The 17,484-nt window shown below is 35.6% G+C and overlaps 1 protein-coding gene across 1 annotated transcript in view; it reads left to right on the forward strand.

Annotated features, from left to right (window-relative positions):
• Positions 1-1,730: 1,730 nt before the first annotated feature.
• TP63 (tumor protein p63) overlaps positions 1,731-17,484 on the forward strand; it is a gene marked incomplete at its 3' end in the record, with an annotated part of 138,848 nt that continues 123,094 nt past the window's right edge. The window contains exons 1-2 of the mRNA XM_082694825.1: positions 1,731-1,853; positions 3,062-3,194. Coding sequence (XP_082550951.1) covers positions 1,780-1,853; positions 3,062-3,194 — 207 coding nt within the window. The 5' untranslated portion in view covers positions 1,731-1,779. The remainder of the gene's footprint in view (positions 1,854-3,061; positions 3,195-17,484) is intronic.

A 17,484-nucleotide genomic window follows, 5' to 3' on the forward strand; every position in this document is an offset into this window, starting at 1 on the left:
AATACCTATGTGTGTGTGCGCGCGCGCAAATGAGTACAAGTAAAACTGAGAATCTCTGAATAAGATCAGGGGATTGTAGCAGTATACAATATCAATACCCTGATAATAATATTCTTAAGGGTTGTGTAAGTTGTGATTTACCATTGGGGGAATGACGGAAAGGGCACATGAATTCTGTGTAATTCATTACAACTGCGTGTGAATCTATATTGATCTCAAAATACAAAGTTCATTTAGAAATGTTTTTGCAAAAACTAGAAATTTTGAAATATTTAAGCTTCTCTGAACGTAGCATATAATTATCTTCTTCACTCCCCAGCTCTATTTTTCTGGCACTCTCTGCCCCAGATCTTAAACTGTGCAAACAGAGTTGCTTGCGACTTTCTCACATACACTAAGTTATTTTCCATTTTAGTATTTTGTTTATGGCTGTTGCCCTAGACTGCTCACTCATATCATTAATCCTTACCTGGCAGAGCTAATTTCTTCAGATTGTTTAAGGCTCTTTCTTTGATCCCTCGGATGAGATGATAGACTCTTACTATATTTATTGGACATTTGGTTTCTTGTCTTACCTTCTGTACCTTCTTAGAGAGTGAGACAGTCTTATTTGTTGTTTATTTTCAATGACCTTTATTCTTGCTAGTAAGTAATAGATTCTATGTGTTTAACTTGAGTAAATGATTGTGCTTCTTCATATAGTTTGGGGATTATCAACAATAAACACAATGTTACTGTCTTCTATTCTGTAACTAGACCAGAGTATTCACTTGCAAATTTAAGATGATTGACTATCTTAGTACACTATTTATTAACACTTGGTGATATTAACAGTAATGATTAAGAGCTTAGCTGATTTCATCCTGGGGTAAAATGAGTCCACTGATAATCACAGTGAATCATAGACTGAGATGATCTGTGTAGATAATACACAGACTTGGAGACAGCCCCACCTGAGAAAGCTGGCATTTTACTTCACGTATAGAGGGATCGAGAGGTTTTTTGTTTGTTTGTTGTTTTTGTTTTATTTTGTTTTGTTTAAGTAAAGGCAAACTTGGGGACAGCAACAAAATGGAGCAAACAGAAATAGCATTCATTTACAGCATATTCAGATGTGTACCTATCCTTTAGTCCAACACAGAATTTTACACTCCAATTAAAAACCACCGGCACACACAGGGATTAAAAAAAGAAAAAAATCTAGGTTCAGAGGTTTGCATTTATTTTCCCTGGGCACCATGTTAAGAAAGGAGTGATGAGAGGGGTGATTTTACTGTGGATGAAGTTTAAATTTTCTGAAATCCTTTCTGTTTTCTGATTCTGCTTTTTACCAGCTGGAGGCAGAATGGACAGATAATCCGTTGAGACGTTTATAAAACAGGTTTAATAATAGGTCACCCTGGCTGTCAGACTTAATGAGAGAATGTTTATTTTCTTTCTGAAATCTTCAGAACATAGATGCTGGGTAGTGGAAGTGTAGAGTGTAACAGCATTTTTAGTTACAAAAGAATTTGATAGAGGATGTGATTATCTGACTTTATGTCCAGGGATCCCTGACACTGCCCAACAAAACACCAACCATGCAACTTTCTGAAATTTGCTTTATATGACTGCATGATTTTGAAGAGTCACCTGAGATGTCTTGATTAATTATGTTTTAGTTTTAATATTCAATATCCTGAATACAGAAACTATAATTGTAATTTCTTTTTTGTCCTTTTAAGGTTTGTAGAAACCCCAGCTCATTTCTCTTGGAAAGAAAGTTATTACCGATCCACTATGTCACAGAGCACACAGACAAATGAATTCCTCAGTCCAGAGGTCTTCCAGCATATCTGGGATTTTCTGGAACAGTGAGTATCAAAGAAGCCAAAATATGTTGTATTTGAATTACTATAAATAGGTAGAGAGTATAAAAATATTGCTTACGGGGCGCCTGGGTGGCTCAGTGGGTTAAAGCCTCTGCCTTCGGCTCAGGTCCTGATCCCAGGGTCCTGGGATCAAGCCCCGTATTGGGCTCTCTGCTCAGCAGGGAGCATGCTTCCCTTCCTCTCTCTGCCTGCCTCTCTGCCTACTTGTGATCTATCTGTCAAATAAATAAATAAATAAAATCTTTAAAAAATATATATTGCTTACTAGGGCATGTTTCTAAAATCGATAAAATTCAGTCACTATTGTTGGAAAAATTAATTTTCTCCAATAGTATTTCTGGGTTCAAAATTCAGTAGAGGTTTACTCGGTTTACACCAAAAGATCATTATTCCAAGGTGGTATAATTTTGGAGTATCAGAAGGGCTCTCCTCAAACCATAAGAGACTCTTGATCATAGGAAACAAACTGTTGCTGGAATGTTGGGGGGTTCAGAGAGTAGGGTAACTGGGTGATGGGCATTAAGGAGGGCACGTGATGTAAGGAGGTCTGGGTATTATATGCAACTGATGAATCACTGAATTCTACCTCTGAAACTAATAAGATATTATATGTTAATTAATTGAATTTAAATTTTAAAAAGTTGGGGGCTCTTCTGCCTAACTCTAAGTAACTTCTCCAGTGACTCCCTTGATACCCCAAATCTGTTCCTTTGGCTTAAAAGTTCTTATTTGCTGTTTCAACACAAATACCCGCTGGGAAGGTAAAATATTAAATTTTGTTATCACTTATGCCTTACTGGGAAAATGATTATTTTCTCCTTTATTAAGATCAAGTTTGGATAAGTAAGTAAATTCAGAGGAAGATAAAAGAGTATAGAGTACTTCATACCCTAAGGGATAGGGTTTAAAATCCTCATTTCCTGATGTACCATTTTTCTCCCATGTTCTACCCAGCAATTCTTGGACAAGGTCAGGGATCATGATTCCCACTGTACAAATAGGACTTGAACCACCTGAGATGACTCATTTGACATGTGGTTGAGGCACGCAGTGAACCTAGAGTCTCTGACTCCAACCAGTGAACCTTGCCAGCTTTGAAACAGAGAGAGCTCCTTGTTACCAGCCGGGTGCTTGTGTTTTATTTAGTCCCATTCCTTGCCTAACACACTTTCATTTGTCCTTTATGGTAGGCCCATATGTTCTGTTCAGCCCATTGACTTGAACTTTGTGGATGAGCCATCAGAAAATGGTACAAGAAACAAGATCGAGATTAGCATGGACTGTATCCGCATGCAGGATTCGGACCTCAGTGACCCCATGTGGGTGAGTGGTGGGAACTTCTCTAATATGTGGGCCATCCCATCCACATCTCTGTGAAATCTGTGTATTTGATGGCATATGAAAAGGCAGATGGCCCTAAATGGGCAAGGCCATTGGGCAGAGAATCAAGGTGGAGAGCAGAGAGAAACTTAAGTGTTTGTGGATTTTGTGCTCAACTCTTCTTACAGCACATGCTTTCACTGGTGTGGGGAATGTGGGCTGGGAATAATTCTTAAAAAAAAAAAAAAAAAAGAATGTAAAGATTTTATTTGTTGATGTGACAGAGAGAGAGACAGCGAGAGCAAGAACACAAGCGGGAGTTGTGGTGAGGGAACAGGCTTCCCGAAGCGGGGCTCGATCCCAGGACCCTGGGATCATGACCTGAGCTGAAGGCAGGCACCCAATGACTGAGCCACCCAGGTGCCCAGTCCTTTACATTCTTTATCTGAGTTTTTCCTTATATCTATCCCAATTTGGAGAAGGTGGTACCACTCCAGGGTTTTACAGGAGGTCGAGTTAGAGTCAGAACCACAGTCTAGATCTGAATTCTAACCAAATTCTATTGATACTATAGCGGACTGCCTCTTTCATGGAACTATCCTTCTTAAATAAAGAAAGAGGAAGTAAATTCAGTATGAATCTAGGTATAGATTTGAGTACCTAGTAATATAATAAGGGGAAGGAAGGTAAGTAATACATAAAATAGTATTTTTGTGGGGAGGGAGTGCTTTTCCACTGAGTCACTCATGACCTTAGGCTTCAGTTCCTCATCTGTAAAAGGGGTAGACCAGAGGTGTAATGGGTTAATAATAATAAAATACTTTTCTGAAATGTTTAGATGAAATTTTCTGTATTTGTGTAGTGCATAGTGCTAGGGGGCTTTTTGTCTTATTTTTAAAAAATTATTATTCAGGGACGCCTGGGTGGCTCAGTTGGTTAGGCAGCTGCCTTCGGCTCGGGTCATGATCCCAGCGTCCTGGGATCAAGTCCCACATCAGGCTCCTTGCTCCGCAGGGAGCCTGCTTCTCCCTCTGACTCTGCCTTCCACTCTGTCTGCCTGTGCTCACTCTCACTCAATCTCTTAAAAAAAAAAAAAAAAAAATTATTATTCATTCACCATACAAATCCTGCTGTTGCTTTTTTTGTAAAACACACACACACACACCCCACCAAACAAACAAATCCTACTAGGAAACAAAGTGGGGATTTCATAGATCACATGTGGATTTTGGAGATCCCCTTAAAAATACCTTGCCTTTCTTTTCTGGTAGAAGATTTTATTAGAATTTTATATATATATATATATATATATATATATATATATATATATATATATATGTATATTGATACACACACACATATGTATATATATGGATTGTACTTTTTTTTTTCTTTCTCTCTCTCTTTTTTTTTTTTTTTAAATATTGGGGAAAGTTGTGTCAGGAAAGGGAACAGGAAACAACCAAAAATATAAAATTGTAACTTTATAAATACACTGATGTTTTGCCACTAAGTTGATGAAAGGAAAATAACTATTTGTCAGTGGACCCTTCCATTCTAATACTGATATGGTTCTCAGATTCGAGCTAGTGAAAGATGAATAAATCCAAGGGGCAGGTCACTCAAGGCCTTGGAATGTCTTACAATTAAACCTGAGCAGGGGTAAATTCTGATTTGACAGTGACTTGAAATTAGGATATCTCTAATTCACTTAATAATATCACCTCTTGATAGTAGCATAAGCCTAGGCAAATCTTTGTTTAGATATTCTCTCCAGCAATTTTCTGTTCTGATTCCTGAACTCATAAAAGCAAGTGAATTTATACCAAGCTTGAATGGAGACTCAAGCCTTTTAATTTAAGGTTTCTACTCTTATTTCACACATGTTCGCATACTGAAGCATGTGGTTTCTAAATGTGCCGTTCCCTTTCTTATTTTTTTTATGTTAGAAATTTTCTCCTTAGACATCTTGGTTTTTTTGTTGGTTTGTTTTTATGTTTATTTTTGCTTTGTTTTCCCCCTCTGGCCAACTCCTATCTATCCCTCAACAACTAGTTTATCCTATCTTCTCTGGGAAAACTTCCATATCTCTTTTTGCCACCAGTTTGAGTTAAAGACCATTCCTCTAAAACAACCTAGGTCTATTTTTAGTCCTATTACTTATTGTACAACATTATAATTGCTTATTTCCCTGTGTCTCAAGGGGACAGGGACCATATTTTGTCTTGCTCAGCATTTGTTAGTCACATAATAGACCCTCAGGAAAATTTAAAGTCCTGTGAAATGAGACTTGGACGTTATCTAAAAAAGTCAAAAAGCTCTCTTTTAAGCAGTCCTGTCCAAGAGAACTTTCTTTCAGTGATGTAAATGTTCTCTTTTCTGTATTGTTCAATGCATTAGTCATTAGCCACATGTACCTTTGGGCATTTGAAATATGGCTAGTGCAACTGAGGAATTTAATTTTAACTTTAGTTAATTAAAATTGAAATTACCACATGGGTTTAGTTTTGGGAGAGCACAGTTCTAGAATATCTCCAGTCAGGGGACTGTTCTCTTGAACATTCATAACAGCCAAACTTCCTGTCCCCTCTGCCTCTCAAGTTCTTTCCTTTGTGACTATGGTCTGTCAGTGTGGAAAAAGTTATGCTGTTTAGATACTTTATTCTTTACTTCCACTGTTTTCTCAATTCTGTTAGAAAATATCCAGATTTGCTATTTGAAAACAAAAAACAAAAAACAAAAAACTTTAGTCATTTAAAGTCCATTTTGGTGCTTTTATAAATCAGCTAAAAGAAACTTTAGAGAAATCCTAGTGGATTATCTGAACGAGAGTCTTGGAAACTCTACAATGGTGTTAGAAAAGGAAAGAATGAAGAAGGAGAGAAAATAAGTCAAGAAAATACATAGATGTCATTGCCCTCCTGATAGGTGTCTAGTTAAGACTGCACTGCTCTATGAGTTGGAGGTTATTGTTATTTAAGAAATACTGATATTTAAAAGGGTTAACCATTTGCAACCTACTTCTCCTGATTTTCAGTTATTACACACACACACACACACACACACACACACACACACTTGATTTTGATTCTTTGAAATAGATTTTTAATAATGCCACTAGGAGGACTGACCTGATTGAAAGAGAGCATGTTCAATTTGAAGTTGATTCCTGACTCTCCGGTTATAATTCTAAACTACAAATTTTTAGAAACAACTTTTTCTTAAGCATCAATATTTGGTGGTGATTAACATGTCTGATCTTTTATTTAATCTTCCCAATCACTGTGTGAGGTAGAAATCATTATTGTTCCTTTATAAATTAATAAGTCAAAGGCAAAAAATGAAGGTTAAAAACCTTTTCCAGGATGACATGTACACACAACATCAGTGTCAGTATCCTACCCATACTACTCAACTCAATCTTCTCTCATTTTTCCTCCAGGATACTGGAGAGGAACTTTTGGAGGAACTTGAGCTCTATTTCTTGTTAAGTACCTGTCTGCTCCGTGAGCATTAGGGATGCCCATGTGGAGCAACCACTCCTCTCCCCATGAGAGAGTCCTATAGTAGAGTCTTAACACTGCCTCCTCTGAAGAGGCACAGGTCACCATCAGTAATAATGGACAATAAAACCATTGTCTCATCACTTATTAGCACCTTCAAGCTTGAAATTGTTTACCAGCTTAAACTGAAGGTAACACAAAGTCAGGAAGTAAGACCCAGAAACTTTGAAAAGAATAAGGGATTGAGATGATTCCGAAAAAGATGAAAAACAAAATGAAATGTGATTTTTTTTTTTTTCTAGTGATGGGTCACTTAGGAACAATGATATTGAAAGAAAGCTACAAGTTGAGGGAAAAGGAACTTGATGGCATAAGCTTGCCTCTCTGTGGCTGTTCTGTTTTTAATATGCAAAGAAGTGAGGTATTGCTAGTAAGTGATAGTTCTGTATGAATCCTGTGTCTTCCCTTGTCTTATGACCATTCCGACATCCTCATCTGTGTCCACATGTGAAGGACACAGAGATAGGAATATGTAACAGTGACAGTCCTCAGCAACAGGAGTCACAAAATGGGGGACATGCTCAGGCTCCTATAACTAGTATTCTGGTTTGGAATGTAAAAACTGGGATCCACTTAGATTCCTAGTTCTTCCAACAGATAGCTGCTGATGTTTGGTAGCATATTTTCGCTTTTCTTATGTATAAGTTCATAGCTAAATAGTTCTACAACTGCACATAAATTACTTTCCTTTTGCATATAATATCTTAAAAATTTGGGATCTCTGCCAGGCATGTTCTCACTATGCAAGAAATATGAATCTGTAGACATGAAACAACATGTCAGATAATTAAGGACAAAAATCTTGAAATTGAGAATGACATCCCATTTTTATTGATGTTTTTCACATAACCTTCACCTTAGCAATTAGTCATGAAATGGAATCATAATGTTTTGCTCTGATTATTAACAAAGGAAATTTGAATTGCAGAGAACGTATGTGCCTTCTTCATTAGAATTATTTTAATGTCACTAAAAAATGAACTACATTGAATTGGAAGATGAAAGTGAATGAGGTTTTTTTCTCAAAATTTTTTCATGATTTAGCCTATGTTTCCAAGATCCTGTTGGCTTTTGATTCTACTAATATTTCCTTTAAATCTCAGCCTTGCCTTATTTACAAACTGTCTAAACATGCCTGGCACATCTTCAAGAGGGAGATAAGAGCATCAACACTTAAATGTTCTCCTGGAACGATTGATGGAAACTACATAACTTTTCTTTTTGCATTTATTCATTCTTGGTGCTTTAAAGGAAGCCCTATTTAGTCGAATTGGGTTTTTCCCCTCATAATTTGAGTGGCAATTATCTAAAATCATCCGTTTCCATAAATTCTTATTGTTACATGAAGAGTCTTTACCTCTTCAACTCTGCATTTCCCAAGAGCAGATAGTGTGTTTGTATTTTGAAAAAGCCTAGGCCACAGAACCAAGCATACTGCCCTATATCTTAAATGATCCAAGATTCCTCTAAGATTTCAAGTATATATACTAGATCTAGCCATATACATATACTAGATTAGTACTTACTGAATGCTATGTTCTTTGTGATACAAATGGATAAATCATGGTGTGTAGCTTTGAGAACACCATAATACAGCAAATGAGTCAATGTGTACAAAATTATTCATATGTGTGTATTTTTAAAGCCACACCCAAAAGAAATGATTTACTGTGCCTGACAAAGACTGGCAAAATGTCATAGAGAAGGTGATTTTTATTTAGGTCTTGAAATAGGAGTCAAATTGATCAAAATATAGAAAGGAAAAGAGGTCCAAGTTTTGATAAGTATTATGAAAACAATTTATTTAAAAAAAACTATAAGGTAACATGCAGAAGTTTTAAAAGAGAAGATTCAAACATTTGGCATAGGAGAAATTTCTATAGAAAGAAGGAAAAAATACAAATTTGAAAAATTTATAGCACATGGCAAAGGTTTAATGGCCCTAATAAATATTTAAAAATTAATAAGAGAAAGATGAAGCCATGCTCTTTGGCAAAGAGTCTAAGTAATTCACAGATGTTTAACAGACATAGAATGTTTTATCTCTCTAATAAAAAATATTGTGAATCCCAACAATGAGTTTCATTGGTTATCATTCCAGATTGTGTCATAGACTATCATCAACCTGGTCAGCGAAGATTTAAATGATTGATAATATCCAGTGCTGATGAAAATGTTGGGAAACAAAACCTATTCACTTTGGGCAGAAATATAAATTGATGTATTTGGAGGACAATTTGCCCTTCTAATTTATTTAATTTTAAATTTTCATCCTTAGGTACCTAAAGGTATGTACCACTTCTAGGAATTTCCTTCACAAAACAATTTAAAATATGTAAATAAGTACACACACACACACACTCACACACACACACACCCATGCATACTGACATGTACACACACATACACATATATACAGAAATGAAGACTTCATTGTAGCAGTGTTTATCATATCTATAAAATGATAAGACCAGCTAGAATTTTGTAGGCTTTAAAGGTTAGGACTCAGAGAGGAAAGAAACTATAGTTTAAAGCAAATGAGTGTTAAGCTCACCATTGAGAGCTGGTATTAGCAATTATGAAGCATGGTCATTTTCATCTTGCCAGTTTTATTGTTCATGAACCTCAGGGTGATTTCTGTGTTTGTGCTTTGTGTGAGGTATCTTTATGTTCAGGGAAAGATTATGTAGAATTGATATTTCTTATGAAATGTTTGGAAGAATTTGCTCATGAAACCATCTGGGCCTGGATATTTCTTTTTGGAAAGCTCTTTAATTATAAGTTCAGTTCTGTTAATTGTTACAGAACTACTGAGATGATTTATTTTATCTTGGGCAGGTTTTCATAAATAGTGGTTTGTAGGGGCACCTACCTGGGTGGTGCAGTTGGTTAAGTGCCCGACTCTTGGCTTCTGCTAAGGTCATGATCTCACCATCATGATCTCACAGTTGTGAGATCGAGCCCCACGTGGGACTCCACATTCAGCATGGAGTCTGCTTCAGTTTCCCTCTCCCTCTTCCTCTGCCTTTCCCACCCATGGATGCGTGTGAGCGCTTTGTCTTACTCTCTAAAATCAATAAATAAATCTTTAAAAAAATATAGTGATTTGTAAGAAATTTGTTGATTGCATCAAAGTTCTGAATTTTTATATGGAGAATTGTTTGTAGTATTCCCTTACTACTCTTTTAATGTCTGTGAGATCTGTAATATCTTTCTGTTTCATTTCTGATATTGGTAACTTGTGTCCTCTCTTTTTCTCTATCAGTCTCACTAGGGATTTATTAATTGTATTGATCTTTCAAAAAGGCGCCTCAGCTTTCTGGTTTCCCTGTTTTTCACTTTTGTCTTTCTGTTTTCAACTTTATTATTTCTGGTCTTATTTTCTTCTGCTCCTTTGGGTTTATTTTGCTCTTCTTATTAAAGTTTCTTAAATTAAAAATTTAGATTATTGCATTGAGATCTTTCTTGTCTTCTAATGTTAGTATTTACATTTATAAATTTTCCATGAAACACTGCTTTAGTGGCATCCCCTACATTTTGCTATGTTGTATATTTATATTGTTCGTTTAAAAATATTTTCTGATTTCTCTTAAGGCTTTTTTTTTTGATCTGTGTGTATTTACAAGCATGTTTAATTTCCAAGTATTCCAGTGTTGTCTGTTATTTTTCCATTACTGCATTCTAATTTAATTCTATTATGATCAGAAAACAAACTCTGAATGATTTCAAATTTTCAAAATTTTTTATTCCATGAGTTTTTTTCATGAGTCAAGATATAGTTTATCTTGATGCATGTCCTGTGGGCACTTAAAAAGACTGTGAAAGATGTTTTTTGGGCTGGAGTATTCTAAAAATGTCAATTAGGGCCCATTGGTTGATGATATTATGCATTCTTCTCTATGCTGGTTTATTTTCAGTCTACTAGTTCTATTGATTAGTGAGAGATGAATATTGAAGTCTTTAACTCCAATTATGGATTTATCTCTTTCTCCTTTCAAGTCTGTCTGTTGTTGCTTCATATATATTGAAACTCTATTTTGGGGTGTATTGTTTTATCTTCCTGGTGAATTGATCTTTTTGTCATTATATATTTCTCTTTATTCCTTGTGATATACTTCATTCTGAAGTCTACTTTGTTTTTATATTAATGTAGCCAATATAACATTTAAGTAATATTTTCATGATAAATCTTTTCTTCATCCTTTTACTTTTAACCTGTATTTATCATTATATTCAAGGTGAGTGCTTCTACAATGTATAGTTGGTCACTTTTTATCCATTTTGTCAATATCTATTAATTGGTGTATTTGTATCATTTCATATTTAGGTGTATATAATATATACCATTTGAATTTTGTGTGTTTGTTCTCTCCATTGCTCTTTTGTTTTCCTTTTCTCTGCCACTATTTAGATCACTTCACCTATATTTAGTATTTTCTTTTAATTTTCTGTCTTGGTGTTGGCTATATTTCTTTGCATATTTTTTACTTGTTTCCCTAGGTATTGTCATATTCATAGTTTCTCATAGTCTATTATGAATCAATATTTTACCACTTCAAACGGAATGTGGAACACTTGCCACAATATTGGTCACATAACCCTCCCCCATGATGTTGTAGCTGTCATATATATTACATCTATGTACATTGAACACTCCATCAGACAGTGTTATAATTTTTGTTTTCAACTGTCAAATATATTTTTTTACAAACTCAAGAGAATAAGTATATTTTATTGAATAGGATATTTATCATTGATGTTGTTCTTCCTTCATACTACAGTTACAATTCTGACTGAATACTATCCGGAAGAACAAGAATTCCATGTACGGTTTTGTTCATCAGAATGATTTTTTTCAAAGAGATATAAGTACTTCTGTTTCCTAAGCAGATCATAAGCCATGTCAGATCTCTAATTTGTTGAATTTTTATTGAACATAAATTTATAAACGTTTCTTTCATAAACTCCACCAACCTTTTCTCCCTCGCTGCCTACACACACACCCACTGACACACACACACGCACGCACGCAGACACACACAACTCACTGTAACTCAATTTGAGCCACATCTATAGAAGTTTTCTAAAATTGTAGGATTGTGTCAAAATGGTTTTTGATATGCCAATTGTTTTGTCCTCATTTGATAAATTTCATTCTTCATATGTATATATGTATGAAGCACATACTCTGTGAACAAAGTATTCTTCAGTAATTCACTCTATTCAGGCTACAAGGGGCTGTTTAACAGCAATGCTGTATGAGTCACTCAAAATTCTCAATTTCCTTCCTACATGCCTTCTCCTGACTCAAACAGTGGAAGGGGTACGATTTTTGATATGTCATATAAACAACAATTATTTTCTGTATGTTCCTGGTCTCCCAGGCATCTGAAATGCATAAAGTCTGCCAACTTGAAGTCTGATACCAGTATCAAGAGCTCCCTTGAAGGAAGGCCTCTCTGTTTCCCTTCCCTTCCCTTCCTACATGGTCTCTCCCTCAGGCTTCCAGAGCCACCCTCACATCTCCACTACTAAGCTCTTTTGTTCCTCCCACACATTCTCTCATTCCTTTTCAAGTGTCCTATTTCTCTCCCATCTCTACTTTTTCCTTGTTAGGTCTTCCAGAAAAACTCTATAGTTCAGTGTAGGGAAACTCAGAAAAAGGTGTTTTTTCATTGCTGTTGTTCTTGTTTTTACTTTGATGATTACATTCTATGTAACAGGATTTTACAGGTTATTACTTACTTTAGAATTCTGACATAAGACTTTTAGCCAGATACACTGTGGTTGGAATTCTGTCATTACCAGTTTAAGCTGTGTGAACTTGATTATCTCTATGACCTGCTCTTTCTTCATTTTTACGGATAGACAATAATACCTATCACTGGCCTCAGAGAATTGCAGTGGTTTGTTTCATTATCTGATTTGTTTTCATTCAAAGTTCCTGCCATATAAAACTGTAGTCATTTAAAAATTATTTTTATTATCACTCATCTATTTTCTTAATAAGAACTCTGAGTGGGTAAATATATATTACTTTTCATGATGAAATGCAAATTGATAAATTGCTCATCTCTACTTAGTGATGAGTTATAAAACTATTAGTTTTTTTTTCTGTTTTTTTCCTTGAAGAAATAGATTTTATAATGTACATTTGGATTATGTCATATATAAATTTATAATCTACTTATTTTTTTGCATTCAATGATGAACCTATTTCTCTTATAAGTCTTCACAACAACTTTAATTGCTATGTTATGCCATTACACAGACATATAATGATTTATTTAACTGTTACTTTACTCAGATTTTTTTAAGAAGAATATTTATATAAAGAATATTTTCTTGCACTAGTTGCTTAGAAGTGTGACTATTGAGTAAGATTGTATGTTATATAAAGAATATTTTCTTGCACTAGTTGCTTAGAAGTGTGACTATTGAGTAAGATTGTATGAACACCAGTGTTACTGATACTTATTATCAAATTTCTTTTCATGGGTTTGTTTTCTTTTCAATTTGTACTCCTACAACTCTGCGGAAGTGTCTATAAACTTGAATCAATTTTCATTAAACTATCTCTTCTTTATTTTGATTTATTTATTTATTTATTTGGCAGAGAGAGAGATGGAGAGATCACAAGTAGGCAGAGAGTCAGGCAGGGAGAGGAAGGGAAGCAGGCTCCCCGCTGAGCAGAGAGCCCGATGTGGGGCTCGATCCCAGGACCCTGAGATCATGACCTGAGCCGAAGGCAGGGGCTTAACCCACTGAGCCACCCAGGCACCCCATACTATCTCTTCTTTAAAAATGCAAATATATCTAGGAGACTAAAGGAGATTCTAGTCATTTGCACATAGAGGTGAAACAGTCCCTCTTTCTATACCTTTGATTACACTCTGTGGAAGGGATGGTAGTTTTGACTGGAGATGAGGAAGACATCTTGGAGAATGGAGCATCTCTGGCTGGGGAAAGCAGGCCTCACCAGGTTAGGAACAATATGAAGAAAGGGGTGAAGAAAGAAGAGTACACAGAATATATATATATATATATATATGTATATATATATATATATATATTTCTCTATATATATTCTTATATATACTTCTATATATATATTCCTATATATTTCCTATATAATATATATATATTATATATATATATATTCCTATATATTTCCATATTTATTTCCTAGGAAATATCTATATTGCCTGAGATTAGCCCTGAACATGGAGATGCGCATAACACTTTCTACTTTTCTGTGCAGCACTTCTTAACTCTTGCTCTTAGGATCTTTACTACCCTTTCTCCTTGCCTACTACCATTAAAATAATAATTCAACCATAATTTGTACCAAATAAGCTTTTGTTTATTAGTTCTATGAAAACAAATGAAACAGAATATATTCTGTGTAGAAAAAGCCCTCCAATTTTTGGAAGATGGGTTTGTAGTTACTTATGTTGCTTCTGAGATGGCCCAGTATCCACTCAGATTAGACTGAGTTCAGGTGTCCCCAGAAGAGCAGACTGTTTTCCTGTTCTGTTCTTTGTGCAGTGTAGCCAATCAGAAGGCACCACTTTGTTCAAGATTGCCAAGCCAGGGACTTTTACCTTAAACACAAGTATGCATTTCAAACCTTGAACAAACAGTCTGCTTAATAAAATAAGGGAAAGGGTTTTCTTTCTTTCTTTCTTTTTTCTTCTTTTTTTTTTTCTCTAGAAATTCACAAACATCATTTGACAGGTGACAGCTCCTCCCTTACAAAAGGGGCTGTTTGCTTTTTGCTTTGGTGTTTGGGTAAACTGCAGCGCACACTGGCAGAGAATTTATTGCCTAGGGGAAGGTGTTTGCAGTCTCTGTGTTTAATCTGAAAAGAAACCCTTTCCTTCTATCCCCTCCCTCTGTTTTTGAGGAGGGAGAGTTGGAAATGATAGCCCTAGGGAAATAGTTCCCCTAACACCTGTCTTTGGTGTAACCTCAGCAATGTTACTTAAGACACTGTGCTTAGTGTGTATGCATTCAGAATGACAAAGTTGAAGAGGGCAAATAAACAGAAAGGGATTTCAGCAGAAACACAGGAGCTGATTCTGACCTTACATCCTCTTAAAAACCTAAGAGTCTGAAATCCTAGCATGCTGATTTAGAGTGAATCTGATTTGTTTGAAGTAAAATGCTGTGAGTCACCTGTTCATTCCTTCAGTGACCAGTTTATTTAACATTGTTTAATCTATAAAACTTGGAAAATTCTAGAATAGTAGACTTAGGACTACTATTGTAGACATGATATAGTTCTACTCTAGCCTTCCTTTAATAGATGAGACAACTAAGATCCAAGTTGATTAGGGTAGAATTCTCCAGTGTGTCCACTAGGGTTTATGGTTGACTATGGATTAAACCTAACTTTCTGGATTTGTAGACCTGCCTTTGCCTTTCCTGTTAGAGATAGTGTTGATGAGCTCGGGCTCTGGAGTAGCTTGCTGTCTGCATTTGAATTCAGATCTCTCATTCACTACTTGGATGACCTTGGCTAAATCCTGGCTTGTTTCTGAGCTTCAGTTTACCCACTTGCAAAATGAAGATGATGAGATTGGTAACAGACCAGAGAAGAGCTTTTTAGCATATTGAGACCTGACATGTCAAGCAGGTAACAACATCTTATATGAGGTCAGCTCTCAGTGGTGGTGGTCTTTACTGTTACTTCTAGAATATGATAAATCTGGAAACAGGAAATTAGGAATCCCAAGTAGAGCAATTGCTGATGCAGAAAAAAAGCAATATTTGCATGGGTTTGTATTTTTATATTTCAAAAAAAGAAGGTAATATTTGAAGATACACTAGTATTCTATAAAATCTGTTAAGCTCCTTCCCCTCCATTTGAAACTACACAGAGTTGAGTTTTCTTCAAATTAAGTCGAATTTTGAAGGAGATTTCTTTTAAAAGCTCTTATATTCTGGCATCCATTCAGTCTCCTAGAACTCACAGAAAATATTTTCAGTTTAATTACTGAAAAGTATTTTATTTCACTTATTTGGGTGTCATTCAGTAATTTAACATAATAAAATACTCTCTATGCCAGAGCCCAGACTTTGGAATTGGATACCCTTATATCCCTGGCTTGAATCTTCATGTGATAAAGTCAGAGCTGTGTGGACTCCAAAACAGTTTAGTTTTTTCAAAATGTGGTCTCTAGCCAACACCATCAGGAACTTTAAAAGATGCAAATAGTTTGGGTTCTACTCCAGATCTGCTCAATCAGAAACTAGAAGAGGGAGGGCAACAATCTTTCAATAAGCCCTCCAGGTGATTCTGATGTTGGAGAAACACTGGTGGAATCCAGTGTTTTAACATACGTATTTTTATAGGCTAAGAAACTCAGGTTCTGAGTGCAGAGTGACTTGCCCAAGGGGACAGAGCCATAATGACAGAGAAGAAACATCTAGGCCAGTCTCTATTTTAAAGTAGACATTTTTAGCTGTGACTCATCTTAAAACATGTGAAAAGTTCTACTGGGTTATGCCACTGAGAAATTAAAAAGGTAGACAGTAAGAGTTTAGAAAAAGTAATTAAACGTATTTATTAAGTGGTTGGCTTCACGTCTTTATCAGTAGACATTGTCAAACAAATTCTCATACCTGATTTTCTCTTAAATTGTAGGTTCATAAGAATCTTTTCCCTGGCAAAAAGACTAAAATTTTAAGCTTGTATTCTTGTCAATTCAACAGGGATTTGCTAATTATTTACTAAGGTCAAGATACTCTGCTAAAGGTATAAAGTTTAAATAAAAGGGCTAAGTCTTTTACTACATCTAACTTAAAATCAGTGGGGGAGACAGTTATGAAGTTAATGAACTAGGTTATAGTTGATCTAAATGATCATAACCAAGAAAATATTTGTTGCTTAACTATTGAGAGATAAATAAACAAGACAACAAATTAGTACCCATGTTAGACAATGGACCAGTTTAGTCATCAGCAATGATGGCTGGGCTTTACAACTTTGGGAACAGTATTCACATCATACTCTAAAAGAATCTTAACTTTTAGGCATTAAGCAACTCAATGATCCTGCACCTAGCCAACATTTGCTGCTTCATTCTAAGGAATGAATGAATAGGTAAAGAGTATGTTCTATACCTAAGGACCTCACAATTCATTACCAGACAGGAGACGCAAACAATTCTTATCAAGATAGAAAGTGGTAAGCACCAGAGGAGAATACAGACAAACTTCAGCAAGAATTCTGATAATCATGTCTATGTAAAAGCTTAGGAAACATATGGCCATGTGAAAAAGGAGAAAGAGAAGGTATTTGAGACCTTGAGAATTATCTGAGTTAGGGAACAAGCGTACATGTGGGAAGCATTCAGTGCAGGAGAACAGGAAATGATGATAAATAAGAACTGGAGAATACTTGCCTCACTTAGAGTAATGCAAATTATTCTTATTATCCTAAGTTCCCTGGACTCATAGCACATAATGTGGGCTATCGGTCTGAGACCCCTTGAGTTAAATGTATAAATGACTTCGATAAATTGTGTATCGAAAGGAAGGAAGGTCAATTTGGCTGGAAGCCAACAGGGAAGAGGAGGAATAAGGAAATAGATAAATAGTTGAGTTGGGGTCATGTCAGGGAAAAGAGGGATACATTCTAACCTGGTGGTCTTGGTGAACTGCTTATAGGATTCAGAATGTGGGCAACTAGAGGATGGTGGCTAGCGGTGGGGAGGTACCTGCCT

Source organism: Mustela nivalis (assembly GCF_964662115.1).
Source record: "Mustela nivalis genome assembly, chromosome: 1".
Lineage (NCBI taxonomy): Eukaryota > Metazoa > Chordata > Mammalia > Carnivora > Mustelidae > Mustela > Mustela nivalis.